General features: G+C 43.8%; 1 protein-coding gene across 1 annotated transcript in view; it reads left to right on the top strand.

Annotated features, from left to right (window-relative positions):
- unc13d (unc-13 homolog D (C. elegans)) overlaps positions 1-20,301 on the top strand; it is a gene marked incomplete at both ends in the record, with an annotated part of 48,405 nt that overhangs the window by 15,842 nt on the left and 12,262 nt on the right. The window contains 11 exons of the mRNA XM_080542571.1: positions 7,223-7,315; positions 7,882-7,982; positions 8,099-8,216; positions 10,102-10,314; positions 14,858-14,914; positions 16,260-16,357; positions 16,492-16,543; positions 16,984-17,114; positions 18,932-19,052; positions 19,671-19,823; positions 20,212-20,295. Of these exons, the coding sequence (XP_080398697.1) occupies positions 7,223-7,315; positions 7,882-7,982; positions 8,099-8,216; positions 10,102-10,314; positions 14,858-14,914; positions 16,260-16,357; positions 16,492-16,543; positions 16,984-17,114; positions 18,932-19,052; positions 19,671-19,823; positions 20,212-20,295 (1,221 nt within the window). The remainder of the gene's footprint in view (positions 1-7,222; positions 7,316-7,881; positions 7,983-8,098; positions 8,217-10,101; positions 10,315-14,857; positions 14,915-16,259; positions 16,358-16,491; positions 16,544-16,983; positions 17,115-18,931; positions 19,053-19,670; positions 19,824-20,211; positions 20,296-20,301) is intronic.

Consider the following 20,301-nt stretch of genomic DNA (forward strand, 5'->3'; position numbering starts at 1 on the left):
CACCTATCTATAGTATATACTCCATCTATCTATAGTATATACTCCACCTATCTATAGTATATACTATACCTATCTATAGTATATACTCCACCTATCTATAGTATATACTATACCTATCTATAGTATATACTCCACCTATCTATAGTATATACTCCACCTATCTATAGTATATACTCCACCTATCTATAGTATATACTCCATCTATCTATATGATATACTCCACCTATCTATAGTATATACTCCATCTATCTATAGTATATACTCCACCTATCTATAGTATATACTCCACCTATCTATAGTATATACTCCACCTATCTATAATATATACTATACCTATCTATAGTATATACTATACCTATCTATAGTATATACTATACCTATCTATAGTATATACTCCACCTATCTATAGTATATACTCCATCTATCTATAGTACATACTCCACCTATCTATAGTATATACTCCACCTATCTATAGTATATACTATACCTATCTATAGTATATACTCCACCTATCTATAGTATATACTCCACCTATCTATAGTATATACTATACCTATCTATAGTATATACTATACCTATCTATAGTATATACTCCACCTATCTATAGTATATACTATACCTATCTATAGTATATACTCCATCTATCTATAGTACATACTCCACCTATCTATAGTATATACTCCACCTATCTATAGTATATACTATACCTATCTATAGTATATACTCCATCTATCTATAGTACATACTCCACCTATCTATAGTATATACTCCACCTATCTATAGTATATACTATACCTATCTATAGTATATACTCCACCTATCTATAGTATATACTCCACCTATCTATAGTATATACTCCACCTATCTATAGTATATACTATACCTATCTATAGTATATACTCCATCTATCTATAGTATATACTCCACCTATCTATAGTATATACTATACCTATCTATAGTATATACTCCATATATCTATAGTATATACTCCACCTATCTATAGTACATACTCCACCTATCTATAGTATATACTCCACCTATCTTTAGTATATACTCCACCTATCTATAGTATATACTCCACCTATCTATAGTATATACTATACCTATCTATAGTATATACTCCACCTATCTATAGTATATACTCCACCTATCTATAGTATATACTCCACCTATCTATAGTATATACTATACCTATCTATAGTATATACTCCACCTATCTGTGTGTGTGTGTGTGTGTGTGTGAACCCCAAATTACATATACTGTATCTATATAAGTCAGTCTATATAAGTATATATATATAAGTCAGTCTACATAAGTATATATATATATATACATCAGTCTAATTCAAATTCCACTCCACCCAAGAGGACATCTCCAGCTCCACTCAGTCAATTGTTGTGCTAATTATTTAGGGATTTTAACATCTAGTCCTATTAAGAATCCTGATGTCTGGTGTCAAAACCAGTGACCGCTGCGAAAGGGCAGCTGACAACCTGGGAAAGACCTGGTGACGGCCTGAAGAGACAGCTGACAGGAGGGAACAGACCCCAACGGGGCTGGCATGGGTTAGCTACCCGTGTTGGCAGGAGCCTTTCACTACACAGTGACTTAGTTCCACCCAACTATGGCTACGAAAAGTTCAAAACGAAAAACACCCCTAGAGTCTGCGAGAGCGGGGGCGGAAGATGACTCAACGGCGGATTACACGGTAACAGACCCTGGAACGGAAATGACAACGAATCAAATGATCAGCACGGTAGTTGACGGAACAACACTGGCAGGACACAAGCTACAAAGCTGCATCTGTGGCTGGAAAAAGATAACATCAGAGAAGGGTCTCAAGATCCACCAGGGCAGGAAAAAGTGCCTAAGAGAGCTTAGCGAGGTGCCTTGCATTGACCACTACTTCCTCAGAGGTAGGGCAAATCAGTCGAGTGAAGCCCAGTGGCAGGATATTCACCACAGTCCACAGGGTATCAGAACCCCAGACGAAGCTCAACCAAGCACAGATCCATCAACGGACATGAGTCCAGAGCCTATCCAGCCACAGACAGCAGTAGAGAGGAAGATGAATGGACGGAAGCCTCAAATCTTGTGGCCTAAAGCCTGCCAGAAAAAGGAGTGGGAAAACACCGACACAGACCTTGTCCATCTTCTAGAAGGTCTGAAAGGGGGCGTGGAACGAAAGCTGGACAAGATTGGAGAGATCATTTACAGCTATGGAGCAGAGAGATTTGGGGTGAAAAGTAAGAACCATGGGACACAGAAGGAACCATCAGCCCATCTCAAGTCCAGGAGACAACAAGAGATTGAAAGACTTGTGAAAGAAAGAAGGTGCCTGAGAAAACAGTGGAAGAAGGCCACAGAAGTGGAAAGGAAAGGACTTGAGGCACTACAGGCCGACATCAAGCAGCGTCTTGCAACACTGCGAAGAGCAGAATGCTTGAGAAAGCAACACAAGAAGAAAGAGCGAACGAGGACTGCCTTCTACAGAGATCCCTACAAGTTTGTCAAAGACCTCTTTGTCAAGGAGAAAACGGGGACCCTCAAAGTACCCATAAGGGAACTAGAGGAGCACCTGAGGAAGACCTACTCCGACAACCAGAGGCATGTGCCAGCCAGCATTCCGGATGACATGCCACCAATCCAACCACCTGAGCACCAGATGGAAACAAGGCCCCCTACATGGAGCGAAGTTGAGAGCACAGTAAAACGGGCAAGAACTGCCTCAGCCCCTGGGCCCAACGGCGTTCCATACAGGCTATATAAGAACAGTCCAGGCGTCTTGAAATACCTCTGGAAGCTAATGAAAGTGGCATGGGAAAAAGGAATCATACCAAAGGCATGGCGAAGGGCAGGAGGGATCCTGATTCCCAAAGAGAAGAATTCATCAACCATCGACCAGTTCCGCCAGATCAGTCTACTGAATGTGGAAGGAAAGATTTTCTTCAGTGTTGTGGCCCAGAGGCTCTCAGTATTCTTGCAGAAGAACAACTTTGTCGACACCTCAGTGCAGAAGGCAGGGATAAGTGGATTCTCAGGATGCCTGGAACACACAAATGTCATCTGGCACCAGGTACAAACGGCCAAGAAGGAGAAGAAAGACCTGCATGTGGTTTTCTTAGATCTTGTCAATGCCTTCGGGTCAGAGCCTCATGAGATTTTGTGGACAGCGTTCAACTTCTTCCAAGTCCCAGAGGGCATCACAAGGCTGGTCAAAGCCTACTTCCAGGACCTCCAGTTTTGTGTTACAGCACAAGCCAGTACAACTGCATGGCAGCACCTCGAGATAGGCATAATGGCGGGCTGCACCATCTCTCCACTGGCGTTTACCATGGCAATGGAGCTCATTATTCGAGCATCCCGATGGGTCGTTGGAGGGGAACGGTTGAAGAGCGGGCTGCGTCTTCCTCCAATCAGGGCGTACATGGATGACATGACGACAATAACAACAACAAACGCATGCACCAAACGCCTGCTGGATAAACTCCAGGGAAACATCAAATGGGCACGAATGGAGATTAAACCCAGCAAGTCCCGCAGTATCTCCATTGTCAAAGGCAAGCTCGCCAATGAGAGGTTCCACGTCAACAACGAGCCAATACCAACAGTTCTGGAGAAGCCTATCAAAAGCCTTGGCCGCTGGTATAGCGCAGAACTCAAAGACTCGAAGCAGGTGGAACAACTCAGGCAGGATACAATCAGTGGCCTCAAGCAGATCAACAACACTGCTCTCCCTGGGAAGCTGAAGCTGTGGTGCTTTCAGTTTGGGCTGCTGCCCCGTCTCATGTGGCCAATTTCCATCTACGAGGTCACACTATCCCATGCCAACCGGCTGGAGAGACTGGTGAATGCACAAGTGAGGAAGTGGCTTGGACTGCCGAGAGGCCATAGCAGCATAGGCCTGTATGGCAACGGAGCCCTCTCCCTACCAATCTCAAGCCTGGTGGAGGAGTACAAATGTGCCAAATCAAGGCTGGAAATGACTCTCACAGAATCCCGGGATCCATTCGTCAGAGGTGCTGCTCCGATCCTAGCAACGGGGAGGAAATGGAAGCCATCTGCAGCAGTTGCGGTGGCAGACACCGGGATATAGTGGGGCATGTCCAACATGGCAGAGGGGGCCTTGGTTTGGAAACAACAACACCCACATGGCAAAAGGCTACTCCAACCGAACGGCGGAAGATGGTGGTTGAGGAGGTGCGCCACCAGGAGGAAGCAGCCAGGTGCGCCAAGGCAGTCTCCCAAGCCCAGCAAGGCCGCTGGATGAAGTGGGAGAGCGTGGAGAGGAGGAAAATCACGTGGAACGAGCTGTGGAGCATGGAGTCTAATAGGCTAAGTTTCATCATCAGAGCCACATATGATGTCCTGCCCTCTCCTACCAACCTACATCTCTGGTATGGAGAGGACCCAGCCTGTCTCCAGTGTGCAGCCCCAGCAAGCCTCAAACACATCTTGGTGGGTTGCAAGACCAGTCTAACTCAAGGAAGATACACCTGGCGCCACAACCAAGTGCTAAAGTCTGCTCCCCTGGGGAGAAGACTTGAAGGTACATCCCATCCACAAAATGTTTGTTGGTAAACCTACCACAGCCTTAGTCTCTAACCTATACACACTTATGATCAAATGTGCAGATATCCCTCTACAAATTAACTTGCGTTGGAGCCATGACCTTTCTATCTCACCAGCTACAATCAATTGGACTACGGTTTGGACTAAGATCAACTTAGCATCTCGCAACCCCAATCATCAGATGATTCACTATAACTTTGCACACAGGCTATACTGTACACCCCGCAAACTTTTTTTGATGAAATTAACACCCTCGCCAAACTGTCAGTTATGCTCATTAAACACAACAGGAACTTTCATCCATATGGTGTGGGATTGCCCTGGTGTTAAATCATTCTGGGGTATGGCCATCAATAAGATGTCTGAGTTTCTTGGGTCCTCTATCCCCTGCTCCCCAATAATTCTACTACTGAATGATTTTACCAGTTTAAATTTATCAATGATGCACCAACGCTGGCTTCTGGTAGGCCTCACAGCTGCCAAAAAACTGGTAGCTCAGAGGTGGAAAGACCCCCATGACTTGTCCTATCAGCATTGGTTAAACACTGTGTTAGATCTAGCCAAACTAGAAAGGTCTGTGGCCAGCATGCATGGCGCTCAAGCAAAGAATATTAGTTTATGGACTTCCTTTATAGAATGTATGCAGAGGTGATATGCATAACTTATGGTTTGTAATGGGGTGGGTATTGATATTTGAATATTATAGTATTTATTGTTTTATGTTTATCCTATTAAGTTTATTTATTTTATTTGGTGGCATTTATGTTGAGCTGGTTTAAATCCTTCTTGAGGGTTTTTGGGCGGAGTAAGACCTTGGTGTGGGAGGGTGGGTAGGGGGAATGTATGCAGGTATGAAATGTTGTGTATTTTGGTAATTGTTTTGTCATTGTCCTTTGTGTGTTTGTATATAAAATCAAAATAAAAAATTGATCACAAAAAAAAAACAAGTGCTAAAGTGCTTGGCTGCCGAACTTGAGCACAAGAGGGTAACCACCAACGCCATGCCTCTAAATGCCCAGACTACCTTTCCACGGAAAACAATCTTCATCCGGGAAGGGGAGAAACAGCGGACCAAGCCATCACCTCCAGACTCAGGCCCACTGAACGCAGCCCGGGATTGGGAAATGCGGGTAGACCTCAGCCAGAGGCTCACCTTCCCACCCGAAATTGCAGCGACCAACCTGCGCCCAGACCTAGTCCTCTGGTCCAAGTCCTGCCGGCGTGTCTTCATCGTAGAACTGACGGTCCCATGGGAGGAGGCCATCGATGAGGCATTCGAACGGAAGAGGCTGCGGTATGCCAACTTAGCAGTCGAAGCAGAGGGGCGGGGCTGGAACGTGAAGGTGTGGCCAGTGGAGGTGGGCTGCAGAGGCTTTGTAGCCAGCTCCACCACAAGGCTCCTGAGGGCAGTAGGGATCAGAGGATAGGCCCAACGGAAGGCAATTAAAGAACTGTCCACTGCAGCAGAACGGAGCAGTCACTGGCTGTGGCTGAAACGTAGGGACCCAACATGGGCTCCCAAATGACCACGTGGTGCTCCCAAATGACCACCGTGCGACGCACACCCAGGCCTGATCAGCCTGTGGTGGGCCAACCTCGGCAGAGGGTGTCTTGTGATAAATGGCCGAAACACCCAATGAGGTCGGGGACCACAACTGAAGATGTGTCGTACTGGTGGCACCACGTGATCATTGCCAAATTCCACTCCACCCAAGAGGACATCTCCAGCTCCACTCAGTCAATTGTTGTGCTAATTATTTAGGGATTTTAACATCTAGTCCTATTAAGAATCCTATATAAGTATATATATCTATATAAATCAGTCTATATAAGTATAAATATATAAGTCAGTCTATATAAGTATATATATAAGTCAGTCTATATAAGTATATATATATAAGTCAGTCTATATAAGTATATATATAAGTCAGTCTATATAAGTATATATAAGTCAGTCTATATAAGTGTATATATCTATATAAGTCAGTCTATATAAGTATATATATATCTATATAAATCAGTCTATATAAGTATAAATATATAAGTCAGTCTATATAAGTATATATAAGTCAGTCTATATAAGTGTATATATCTATATAAGTCAGTCTATATAAGTCTATATATATATATCTATATAAGTCAGTCTATATAAGTATATATATCTATATAAGTCAGTCTATATAAGTATATATATATATCTATATAAGTCAGTCTATATAAGTATATATATATCTATATAAGTCAGTCTATATAAGTATATATATCTATAGAAGTCAGTCTATATAAGTATATATATCTATAGAAGTCAGTCTATCACTACTCAAGCAGAAGTGTTCAACACAATCAGGTTTTAATTAAACAAATACATGATGATCATCTCTCTCACTGTCATTTCCCTCTGACGTTATGTAGCTATGTACAGTAGATATGTTCTATCTGTGAATTTCAACACTTCAAATTCATTTTCGAATTTATAATAATAATATACGCCATCTTACTAAGGCTTTTATCCAAAGCGACTTATGTTGCAGTGAGTGCATGTTTCAGTATATGATCCCAGCTGGAATCAAACCCACAACCTAAGCGTTGGAAGTAACACTCCCCTGCCGCTGAGAGTTATTATGCAACGTGAAACCTTGTGGTTGACAGAGAGACGGGTCGCTGAGCGCAGGTCGGAGCGCTTATGGGAACTACTGTGGGATCCTGCAGCAGTTCGTCCAGTCTCACATCTCTAAACAGCAGGTACGGATTTCAGTTCCTCAAACTACTACAGTAATACTGTACACAGTCCTTTGGTCTCTGGGATGGGTGGGTGGGGGTTATCTGATTAACTTTCTTTTTTGTTTTGGGTCCTGACTTGTAAATGTATGTCCTTAGTACCCAGATAGCTACATTGTACATTGTGGTTTCAGTGTATCTGTGTGTTTGTTTAGGTGTGGTTATGTGGGGGGTTGGGGGCGTTGGTTGCAAGATGTGGCCTTGTTGTCTTGTTTTGTTGTTATGTGCTTTAAATGGAAATAAATAAATAAAGTAATATTGTACGATTTGACAGATAAAGTCTCACTAACTAACTAACTCTTTCTTTCTCTCACTTTCCTCTCTTTTTTTCTCTCTCTCTCTTTCTCTCTCTTTCTCACTCTCTCTCTTTCTCTCACTCTCTCTCTCTCACTCTCTCTTTCTCTCTCTCTCACTCTCTCTCTCTCTCTCTCTTTCTCTTTCCCTCTCTCTCTCTCTCTCTCTCTCTCTCTCTCTCTCTCTCTCTCTCTCTCTCTCTCTCTGTCCATCCCTTCTTTCCTTCCCTCTCTCAGGGTAGTTATACGTGGAAGGGGGAGTTGTGTGGCGAGGGACAGACTCTGCTGGAGCTCTATGCCACTCAGAACGACCTTTCACCTTTCATGCAGGACCTGGCGTAAGCACCAACAACACACTGCATGCTACTGTACACTCACGCATTCATAAGTGTGTGTTTTATCTATGTCATCGTGTGTGTGTGTGTGTGTGTGTGTGTGTGTGTGTGTCTAACAGGAAGTGGGTGGCCTACAGTAAGCTGTATCAGAGTTTAGAGGTGGACTCCTCTGTGTTGTTGCAGCAGCTGACTAGCATAGAGTACCACTGGCATCAACAGGAGCTGCCATACCAGCAGGTACTGTTAGCTACTGTTAGCTGTTAGCAGCCATACCAGCAGGTACTGTTAGCTACTGTTAGTTAGCTGTTAACTCCCCTACCAGGTACTGTTAGCTACTGTTAGCTGTTAACTCCCCTACCAGGCACTGTTAGCTACTGTTAGCTGTTAGCAGCCATACCAGCAGGTACTGTTAGCTACTGTTAGCTGTTAACTCCCCTACCAGGTACTGTTAGCTGCTGTTAGCTGTTAACTCCCCTACCAGGTACTGTTAGCTACTGTTAGCTGTTAACTCCCCTACCAGGTACTGTTAGCTACTGTTAGCTGTTAGCTGCCCTACCAGCAGGTATTGTTAGCTGTTAGCTGCCCTACCAGGTCTGTTAGCTGTTAGCTGCCCTACCAACAGGTACTGTTAGCTGTTAGCTGTTAGCTGTTAGCTGTTAGCTGTTAACTGTCCCCTGCCCTGCCCACACTGTCCCCTGTCCACACCGTCCCCTGCCCTGTCCACACTGTCCACTGGCAGCACTGTCCCCTGCACACACTGTCCCCTGCCCTCCACTGTCCACTGGCAGCACTGTCCCCTGCACACACTGTCCCCTGCCCTGCCCACACTGTCCCCTGCCCACACTGTCCCCTGCCCTCCACTGTCCCCTGCCCTCCACTGTCCCCTGGCAACACTGTCCCCTGCCCACACTGTCCCCTGCCCACACTGTCCACTGGCAGCACTGTCCCCTGTTCACACTGTCCCCTGCCCTCCACTGTCCCCTGCACACACTGTCCCCTGTTCACACTGTCCCCTGCCCTCCACTGTCCCCTGGCACCACTGTCCCCTGCCCGGCCCACACTGTCCCCTGCCCTGCCCACACTGTCCCCTGCCCTGCCCACACTGTCCCCTGGCAACACTGTCCCCTGCCCTCCACTGTCCCCTGCCCTCCACTGTCCCCTGGCAACACTGTCCACTGGCAGCACTGTCCCCTGCACACACTGTCCCCTGTTCACACTGTCCCCTGCCCTGCCCACACTGTCCCCTGCCCACACTGTCCCCTGCCCTGCCTACACTGTCCCCTGCCCTGCCCACACTGTCCCCTGCCCACACTGTCCTCTGCCCACACTGTCCCCTGCCCACACTGTCCCCTGCCCACACTGTCCCCTGCCCTCCACTGTCCCCTGGCTCCACTGTCCCCTAACCACACTGTCCCCTGCCCACACTGTCCCCTGCCTACACTGTCACCTGCCCACACTGTCCCCTGCCCTCCACTGTCCCCTGCTCACACTGTCCCCTGCCCACACTGTCCCCTGCCCTCCACTGTACCCTGCCCTCCACTGTCCCCTAACCACACTGTCCCCTGCCCACACTGTCCCCTGCCCTCCACTGTCCCCTGCTCACACTGTCCCCTGCTCACACTGTCCCCTGCCCACACTGTCCCCTGCCCACACTGTCCCCTGCCCTCCACTGTCCCCTAACCACACTGTCCCCTGCCCACACTGTCCCCTGCCCTCCACTGTCCCCTGCCCACACTGTCCCCTGCCCACACTGTCCCCTGCCCTCCACTGTCCCCTGCTCACACTGTCCCCTGCCCACACTGTCCCCTGCCCTCCACTGTCCCCTGCCCTCCACTGTCCCCTGCCCACACTGTCCCCTGCCCACACTGTCCCCTGCCCTCCACTGTCCCCTGCCCTCCACTGTCCCTTACCCACACTGTCCCCTGCCCTCCACTGTCCCCTGCTCACGCCGCACCAACATATGCGGCTCCAGGATCGACCTCTTCGCCCACCTGAAGACAAACAAAGACCAAGAAGGAGGACAGTCATACTCAACTAAGAGTGACCGCCGATGATGATGTTGATGATGATGATGATGATGATGATGATGATGATGATGATGATGGTGTGTGTGTGTGTACAGAAACAGGAGCTAGGAGACTCTCTCCACAGTTTCCTGCAGTATGGCCTGTGCCTGGTGTCCAAGTACAGAGACATCTTTCCTCCCACGCCGGAAGCTTCTCCCCGCCTGCACACCCTGCTGAGGATCCTGACCCAGATCTGTAAGACACGGGCCTTTCAGAAGCTGAACCCAGCTCAGTTTGACCTCCAACAAGAGGTCAGCAGCGCAATGCAGGTGAGAAATACTACTGATCAATCACATATTATTTTGTTAGTCTCATAGCATACTGTATGTAGATAGTGTTTGGTAGTATATACTGTATGTAGACAGTGTTTGGTAGTATATACTGTATGTAGATACAGTAGTGTTTGGTAGTATATACTGTATGTAGATAGTGTTTGGTAGTATATACTGAATGTAGACAGTGTTTGGTAGTATATACTTTAGGTAAATAGTGTTTGGTAGTACATACTGTATGTAGACAGTGTTTGGTAGTATATACTGTATGTAGACAGTGTTTGGTAGTATATACTGTATATAGATAGTGTTTGGTAGTATATACTGTATGTAGATAGTGTTTGGTAGTATATACTGTATGTAGATAGTGTTTGGTAGTATATACTGTATGTAGATAGTGTTTGGTAGTATATACTGTATATAGACAGTGTTTGGTAGTATATACTGTATGTAGATAGTGTTTGGTAGTACATACTGTATGTAGACAGTGTTTGGTAGTATATACTGTATGTAGACAGTGTTTGGTAGTATATACTGTATATAGACAGTGTTTGGTAGTATATACTGTATGTAGATAGTGTTTGGTAGTATATACTGTATGTAGATAGTGTTTGGTAGTATATACTGTAAGTAGATAGTGTTTGGTAGTATATACTGTATGTAGACAGTGTTTGGTAGTATATATACTGTATGTAGATAGTGTTTGGTAGTATATACTGTATATAGACAGTGTTTGGTAGTATATACTGTATGTAGACAGTGTTTGGTAGTATATTCTGTATGTAGATAGTGTTTGGTAGTATATACTGTATGTAGACAGTGTTTGGTAATATACTTTATGTAGATAGTGTTTGGTAGTATATACTGTATATAGACAGTGTTTGGTAGTATATACTGTATGTAGATAGTGTTTGGTAGTATATACTGTATGTAGACAGTGTTTGGTAGTATATACTGTATGTAGATAGTGTTTGGTAGTATATACTGTATGTAGACAGTGTTTGGTAGTATATACTGTATGTAGATAGTGTTTGGTAGTATATACTGTATATAGACAGTGTTTGGTAGTATATACTGTATGTAGACAGTGTTTGGTAGTATATACTGTATGTAGATAGTGTTTGGTAGTATATACTGTATGTAGACAGTGTTTGGTAGTATATACTGTATGTAGATAGTGTTTGGTAGTATATACTGTATGTAGATAGTGTTTGGTAGTACATACTGTATATAGACAGTGTTTGGTAGTATATACTGTATATAGATAGTGTTTGGTAGTATATACTGTATATAGACAGTGTTTGGTAGTATATACTGTATGTAGACAGTGTTTGGTAGTATATACTGTATGTAGATAGTGTTTGGTAGTATATACTGTATGTAGATAGTGTTTGGTAGTATATACTGTATGTAGACAGTGTTTGGTAGTATATACTGTATGTAGACAGTGTTTGGTAGTATATACTGTATGTAGACAGTGTTTGGTAGTATATACTGTATGTAGACAGTGTTTGGTAGTATATACTGTATGTAGATAGTGTTTGGTAGTATATACTGTATATAGACAGTGTTTGGTAGTATATACTGTATGTAGATAGTGTTTGGTAGTATATACTGTATGTAGACAGTGTTTGGTAGTATATACTGTATGTAGATAGTGTTTGGTAGTATATACTGTATGTAGACAGTGTTTGGTAGTATATACTGTATGTAGACAGTGTTTGGTAGTATATACTGTATGTAGACAGTGTTTGGTAGTATATACTGTATGTAGATAGTGTTTGGTAGTATATACTGTATGTAGATAGTGTTTGGTAGTATATACTGTATGTAGATAGTGTTTGGTAGTATATACTGTATGTAGATAGTGTTTGGTAGTATATACTGTATGTAGATAGTGTTTGGTAGTATATACTGTATGTAGATAGTGTTTGGTAGTATATACTGTATGTAGACAGTGTTTGGTAGTATATACTGTATGTAGATAGTGTTTGGTAGTATATACTGTATGTAGATAGTGTTTGGTAGTATATACTGTATGTAGATAGTGTTTGGTAGTATATACTGTATATAGACAGTGTTTCGTAGTATATACTGTATGTAGATAGTGTTTGGTAGTATATACTGTATGTAGACAGTGTTTGGTAGTATATACTGTATGTAAACAGTGTTTGGTAGTATATACTGTATGTAGACAGTGTTTGGTAGTATATTCTGTATGTAGACAGTGTTTGGTAGTATATACTGTATGTAGACAGTGTTTGGTAGTATATACTGTATGTAGACAGTGTTTGGTAGTATATTCTGTATGTAGACTGTGTTTGGTAGTATATACTGTATATAGACCGTGTTTGGTAGTATATACTGTATATAGACAGTGTTTGGTAGTATATACTGTATGTAGACAGTGTTTGGTAGTATATACTGTATGTAGACAGTGTTTGGTAGTATATTCTGTATGTAGACAGTGTTTGGTAGTATATACTGTATATAGACCGTGTTGGTAGTATATACTGTATATAGACAGTGTTTGGTAGTATATACTGTATGTAGACAGTGTTTGGTAGTATATACTGTATGTAGATAGTGTTTGGTAGTATATATACTGTATGTATATAGTGTTTGGTAGTATATACTGTATGTAGATAGTGTTTGGTAGTATATACTGTATGTAGATAGTGTTTGGTAGTATATACTGTATGTAGATAGTGTTTGGTAGTATATACTGTATGTAGATAGTGTTTGGTAGTATATACTGTATGTAGATAGTGTTTGGTAGTATATACTGTATGTAGACAGTGTTTGGTAGTATATACTGTATGTAGACAGTGTTTGGTAGTATATACTGTATGTAGACAGTGTTTGGTAGTATATACTGTATGTAGACAGTGTTTGGTAGTATATACTGTATGTAGACAGTGTTTGGTAGTATATACTGTATGTAGATAGTGTTTGGTAGTATATACTGTATATAGACAGTGTTTGGTAGTATATACTGTATGTAGATAGTGTTTGGTAGTATATACTGTATGTAGACAGTGTTTGGTAGTATATACTGTATGTAGATAGTGTTTGGTAGTATATACTGTATGTAGACAGTGTTTGGTAGTTTATACTGTATGTAGACAGTGTTTGGTAGTATATACTGTATGTAGACAGTGTTTGGTAGTATATACTGTATGTAGATAGTGTTTGGTAGTATATACTGTATGTAGATAGTGTTTGGTAGTATATACTGTATGTAGATAGTGTTTGGTAGTATATACTGTATGTAGATAGTGTTTGGTAGTATATACTGTATGTAGATAGTGTTTGGTAGTATATACTGTATGTAGATAGTGTTTGGTAGTATATACTGTATGTAGACAGTGTTTGGTAGTATATACTGTATGTAGATAGTGTTTGGTAGTATATACTGTATGTAGATAGTGTTTGGTAGTATATACTGTATGTAGATAGTGTTTGGTAGTATATACTGTATATAGACAGTGTTTGGTAGTATATACTGTATGTAGATAGTGTTTGGTAGTATATACTGTATGTAGACAGTGTTTGGTAGTATATACTGTATGTAAACAGTGTTTGGTAGTATATACTGTATGTAGACAGTGTTTGGTAGTATATTCTGTATGTAGACAGTGTTTGGTAGTATATACTGTATGTAGACAGTGTTTGGTAGTATATACTGTATGTAGACAGTGTTTGGTAGTATATTCTGTATGTAGACAGTGTTTGGTAGTATATACTGTATATAGACCGTGTTTGGTAGTATATACTGTATATAGACAGTGTTTGGTAGTATATACTGTATGTAGACAGTGTTTGGTAGTATATACTGTATGTAGACAGTGTTTGGTAGTATATTCTGTATGTAGACAGTGTTTGGTAGTATATACTGTATATAGACCGTGTTGGTAGTATATACTGTATATAGACAGTGTTTGGTAGTATATACTGTATGTAGACAGTGTTTGGTAGTATATACTGTATGTAGATAGTGTTTGGTAGTACATACTGTATATAGACAATGTTTGGTAGTATATACTGTATATAGACAGTGTTTGGTAGTATATTCTGTATGTAGACAGTGTTTGGTAGTATATACTGTATGTAGACAGTGTTTGGTAGTATATACTGTATGTAGACAGTGTTTGGTAGTATATACTGTATGTAGATAGTGTTTGGTAGTACATACTGTATATAGACAGTGTATGGTAGTATATACTGTATATAGACAGTGTTTGGTAGTATATTCTGTATGTAGACAGTGTTTGGTAGTATATACTGTATGTAGACAGTGTTTGGTAGTATATACTGTATGTAGACAGTGTTTGGTAGTATATACTGTATGTAGATAGTGTTTGGTAGTATATACTGTTTGTAGACAGTGTTTGGTAGTATATACTGTATATAGACAGTGTTTGGTAGTATATACTTTAGGTAAATAGTGTTTGGTAGTATATACTGTATGTAGATAGTGTTTGGTAGTATATACTGTATGTAGATCCCCTGATATAGATATAACTCTTGTTGTCTTCAGGAAGGTACACAGGAGTGGTTCACCATCAAAAAGGGTTTACACCAGCCAATGACAAAGGTAAATAATAATAATAATAATAACTTTTATTTGTACAGCGCTTTTCCTGCAAAGGTTGCAGCTCAAAGTGCTCCAATCATTATATAATCATAATTACATTATTTAGTCATTTGAAGGCAATATTAAAAAGATGGGTTTTTAGTCTTGACTTGAACATAATGTGCTGAGGTTGCATCCCTAATGTAAACTGCCAGTGCATTCCACAATTTGGGTGCATAAAATGAGAATGCAGCCTCACCAAATCTCTTCTTTTGTACATGTGGTACACAGAGAAAACCAGCGTCAGAAGACCTGAGAGCTCTATTGGGCTGATATGCTACCAAAAGGTCTTTCAGATATTCTGGTGCTGTGCCAGTGAGAGCTTTATAAACAAGCAGAAGGATCTTGAAATCTATTCTGAACTTAACAGGAAGCCATTGTGGAATTTCTAAAATAGGAGTTATATGAGGGTTAGGGTTATAGGAGTTATATGAGCTCTTCTGCTTGTTTTGGTTAAAACTCTCGCTTTAGACTCACTTCCCTTCCATAGTTTTGAAGCACTTCCAGCTAACCTTCCCTTCTCATATTCTGACCACAACGTGTCTCTCGCAAAGATTCCCCATTGCAGCAGGTAGCCATCTGCCTGGGAAGGATGCAACCACATACAAACTCACTGTGAGTCTCTCTTGCTGTTCCTGTTCCTGTTCCTGTTCCTGTTCCTGTTCCTGTCTCTGTCTCTGTCTCTGTCTCTGTCTCTGTCTCTGTCTCTGTCTCTGTCTCTGTCTCTCTCTCCCTGTCTCCCTGTCTCTGTCTCTGTCTCTCTCTGTCTCTCTCTCTGTCTCTGTCTCTCTCTCTCTGTCTCTCTCTCTGTCTCTCTCTGTCTTGCTCTCTCTCTGTCTTGCTCTCTCTCTGTCTCTCTGTCTCTCTCCCTCTCTCTCCCTCCCTGTCTCCCTGTCACTGTCTCTGTCTCTATCTCTCATTCTCTCTCTGACTCTCTCTGTCTCTGTCTCTCTGTTTCTGTCTCTCTGTCTCTCTGTCTGTCTCTCTGTCTCTCTCTCTCTCTCTGTCTTGCTCTCTCTCTGTCTTGCTCTCTCTCTCTGTCTCTCTCCCTCTCTCTCTCTCTCTCTCTCTCTCTCTCTCTCCCTGTCTCTGTCTCTGTCTCTGTCTCTCTGTCTCTGTCTCTCTGACTCTCTCTCTCTGTCTGTCTGTCTGTCTCTCTCTCTGTCTCTCTCTGTCTTGCTCTCTCTCTGTCTTGCTCTCTCTCTGTCTCCCTCCCTCTCTCCCTCTCTCTCTCTCTCTCTGTCTCTCTTTCCCTCCCTCCCTCCCTCTCCCTCTCTCTCCCTCTCTCTCTCTCTCTCTCTCTCAGGACATTTCAGAGACTGTGAGCGCCCTCTCTAGGTTGATTGGGGAGGTGCGGCAGGATATCAAACACAGCAAGGACGTTTGGAACAAGGTGTTTGTCAGGTGAGATGTCAGTTATTGTGGGATGGAAAATGCTGAAACCTTTTACAGTCCTTCAACATCATGACATTGTATATATATATGTCTCTCTCTCTCTTTCTCTCTCTCCCTCTCTCTCCCTCCCTCCCTCCCTCTAGTGCTGTTCAGTTGGATGTGTTCACCATAGTTTATCAGAGGTTGGAGTGTCTGGTAAGTCGTGTGGAAGATACTTAATGAAATTGACAGATATTGTCTTGTCTTTGTACATGCCATTGTCTTTATCTTGCCCCATGTCCTACCTACCCCCTCCTCCCTCTCTCTCTCCCTACTTCTCTCTCTCTCCCTCCCTCCTTCTCTCTCTCTCCCTCCCACTCTCTCTCCCTCCCCTCTCTCTCTCTCCCTCCTCTCTCTCTCTCCCTCCTTCTCTCTCTCCCTCCTTCTCTCTCTCCCTCCATCCTTCTCTCTCTCTCCCTCCCTCTCTCTCTCCCTCCTTCTCTCTCTCTCCCTCCTCTCTCCCTCCTTCCCTCCTTCCCTCTCTCTTTCCCTCCCTCCTCTTTCCCTCTCCTTCTCTCTCTCTCTCCCCCTCCTTCTCTCTCTCTCCCTTTCTCTCTCTCCCTCCTTCTCTCTCTCCCTCCTTCTCTCTCCTGTAGATAGCAGCAGAGGTGAGGGATATGTTATCGTCTGTGGAGGGACAGATGGAGGAGTCATTAGCCAACAGTCTGTTTCCTCTCTACCTGAGCCTCCAAGCCATCCACAAAGACAAGGCCTTTCTTCAGAAGAGGTCAGTGGTCTCGCAAAAACAAGACCCTCAAGCGAGACAGACACTACCTTTTTGGGTGATAGGGCCTTTTCAGCCGTAGCCCCGTCCCTCTGGAACGCCCTCCCCAACCACATCAGACAGGCCAACACCCTCCCAACATTTAAACAGGCCCTCAAAACCCACCTCTTCAAGCTCGCCTTCTGATCCAACGGTTCCACAGGTGGGTCCGAAGTGATATAAAGAGCTTACCTCGATCAATTCTCTTCATCGATATCACATTTTTTTTCACAACTTTGCATGCTATACGATGCCACCATTTTGTTTCAGGTACAAAGTTGCATTTGCTCACATTACTAGCATCTACTTTGGCACAAGTACTAATAAGACCCTGGAGTACTGATTCCTAGATGATTTGGGCTTATTCAGTCAGGTTTCCAAGGTGATATTCACTGTAAAAGCTGTTGTTTTTTTAGGCGGAGACTGAATTTGAGATTTTTTATAATGTTCTAGCTCTATTTACTCTGACACAGTAACATAGATTTTGATTCTGACACTTCTACAGCCACCCCACAGGTTTTAGCTTTCATTTGATAACAAGATCATTATGAAGGCCCTTGTGATTGTGGAGATATTCTATATTCACTGTGGGCATGTCATTTCGAGCAGAAAACCAGAAAAATTAGGTGGATAAGACCCTCCCCTCCCCATGTGTCCCCAGCACTACCTTAATTAGGCCCCTATACTTTCCTTTATTTATTTTTTGTATTCAAAATGTGTTTGTTTTTTTCAGTTTGTAAAGCGTCTTTGAGTATCTAGAAAAGCACTATATAAGTCTAATGTAGTATTATTATTATTATTATTATTATTATTATTATTATTATTATTATTATTATTATTATTATTACCTTTTTAAGCTGTGCAGCAGCTTCTATAAGTGACGTGTGTGTGTGTCCGTAGCAAGAGATTTAAACTAATCAGGAGTCGTGCCCGGCAATACAATATAGTAGCTTGAGAAAAGCATGCCCAGCTTCAGGCAGTTTCAGGCAGCTTCAGACAGCTTCAGACAGCTTCAGACAGCTTCAGGCAGCTTCAGGCAGCTTCAGACAGCTTCAGACAGCTTCAGGCAGCTTCAGGCAGCTTCAGACAGCTTCAGGCAGCTTCAGGCAGCTTCAGACAGCTTCAGGCAGCTTCAGGCAGCTTCAGGCAGCTTCAGACAGCTTCAGACAGCTTCAGACAGCTTCAGACAGCTTCAGGCAGCTTCAGACAGCTTCAGACAGCTTCAGGCAGCTTCAGGCAGCTTCAGACAGCTTCAGGCAGCTTCAGGCAGCTTCAGACAGCTTCAGGCAGCTTCAGGCAGCTTCAGGCAGCTCTATCTCCAAAAGTATAAATGTCACAGCTTAGATACTCACACCGTAGGAATCCTGGGAACCAGATACACATTATGTAAATACAATGTTTGATGTACTTTCAAAACTGTTGTCGCAGTCACAAGTTAAGAAAATGGGATTGAAATGAAAATGACCAGCTGCTGCTAGAGTGGAGTTCTGAACATTCCACCATTTGTGTGAACGGGGAGCGCGGTTTTCAAACAACACTGAATATTTGAAAAACTATGTCTACGGCTTAGATATTTACACCGTAGGAATCCTGGGATGAACATTTTGATTTGATATAACGTCTGTCTGCCTTCAAAACTGTAGTCGTCGTCACAAGTTAGAAAATGGGTTTGAAATGGAAATGACCAACTGCCGCCAACTCCTTGACCAATAGCGATGGAGTTCTGTGAAACCTGAGTCGCTTACTTCATCGTGTGGATTTTTTTTCTCTTATCGTTCCAGAGGAAAGTCACTGGAGCTCACTGACATCCACCAGCATTTCCGCGAGGCTCTTCCCTATTGGCTGAACAAGGCCTTCACCACCACCCAGGACAGGGTGGAGAGAGCTGTGCAGGTGGACAAGGTAGTACACACTAGTACACCTCTGTCTGTCCTACTCACCTGTCTGTCTGTCCTACTTACCTGGGAGACTTCACTCAAAGGCCCAAATACCTGCTGACGTGATCCAATACTTAAGCTCTCTCAAAGGCTCTCTCTCCCTTTCTCTCTTTTCTCTCTGCCTCTCCCTCCTTTTCTCCCTCCCTCCCGTCCTCCCTCCTCCCTCTCCCTCCCTCCTCACTCCTCCTCCTCCTCCTCCTCCCTCCTCCATCCTCCCTCCTCCTTCTCCCTCCTCCTCCTCCCTTCTCCCTCCTCCCTCCTCCTCCTCCTCCCTCTTCCCTCCACCTCCTCCTCCTCCTCCTCCCTCCTCCTTGTCCCTCCTCCTCCTCCCTCCTCCTTCTCCCTCCTCCTCCTCCTCCCTCCTCCTCCTCCTCCTCTCTCCTCCTCCCTCCTCCTCCTCCTCCTTCCTCCCTCCTCCTCCTCCTCCTCCTCCCTCCCCCCTCCTCCTCCTCCTCCTCCTTCCTCCCTCCTCCTCCTCCTTCTCCCTCCTCCCCCCTCCCCCCCCCCCTCCTCCTCCTCCTCCTCCTCCCCCCCCCTCCCCCCCCTCCTCCTCCCCCCCCCTCCTCCTCCTCCCCCCCCATAGTTGCAGCCCCTACAGTCAGGCCCTGTGCCCATCAAACACAGCTCGTCAGCGGTGGATCTGGTAGCGTGCGTGCAGCCTATCTGTCAGCTGTGGGAGCAGCTGTCCTGGCCAGACTGTGAAGAGGCCTTCATGCTCATGGTCAAGCTCACAGAGGTACACACACACACACACACACACACACACGCCAGCGTCATACGTGTTGACATGTTCACTGTCACGTGAACAACAAAAAACAAAACACATGTTTTCATAGACCTACTCACCTGGTCAGTTTCACTGTGTTGAATGAGAATAGAGGTTCTTCAGCTTTGTTGTGTTTGTCTGTGTGCGTGTGTGTGTGTCTTTGTGTCTTTGCGGGTGTGTGTGTGTGTGTGTGTGCGTGTCTGTGTGTGTGCCTTTGTGTGTGTGTCTTTGTGTGTGTGTCTTTGTGTGTGTGTGTGTGTGTGTATATGTCTGTGTCTGTGTGTGTGTATGTCTGTGTGTGTATGTCTGTGTGTCTTTGTGTGTGTGTGTGTGTGTGTGTGTGTGTGTGTGGTTTCAGGACGTGTGTAAGATAGTGGTGATGTATTGTCGCATCCTGAAGCAGCGAGTCCAGGAGCTCTCTGAGACCTCCGACCCCGGGACCGCCCTC

Source organism: Nansenia antarctica, assembly GCF_963989245.1.
Source record: "Nansenia antarctica genome assembly, chromosome: 11".
Classification (NCBI taxonomy): domain Eukaryota; kingdom Metazoa; phylum Chordata; class Actinopteri; order Argentiniformes; family Microstomatidae; genus Nansenia; species Nansenia antarctica.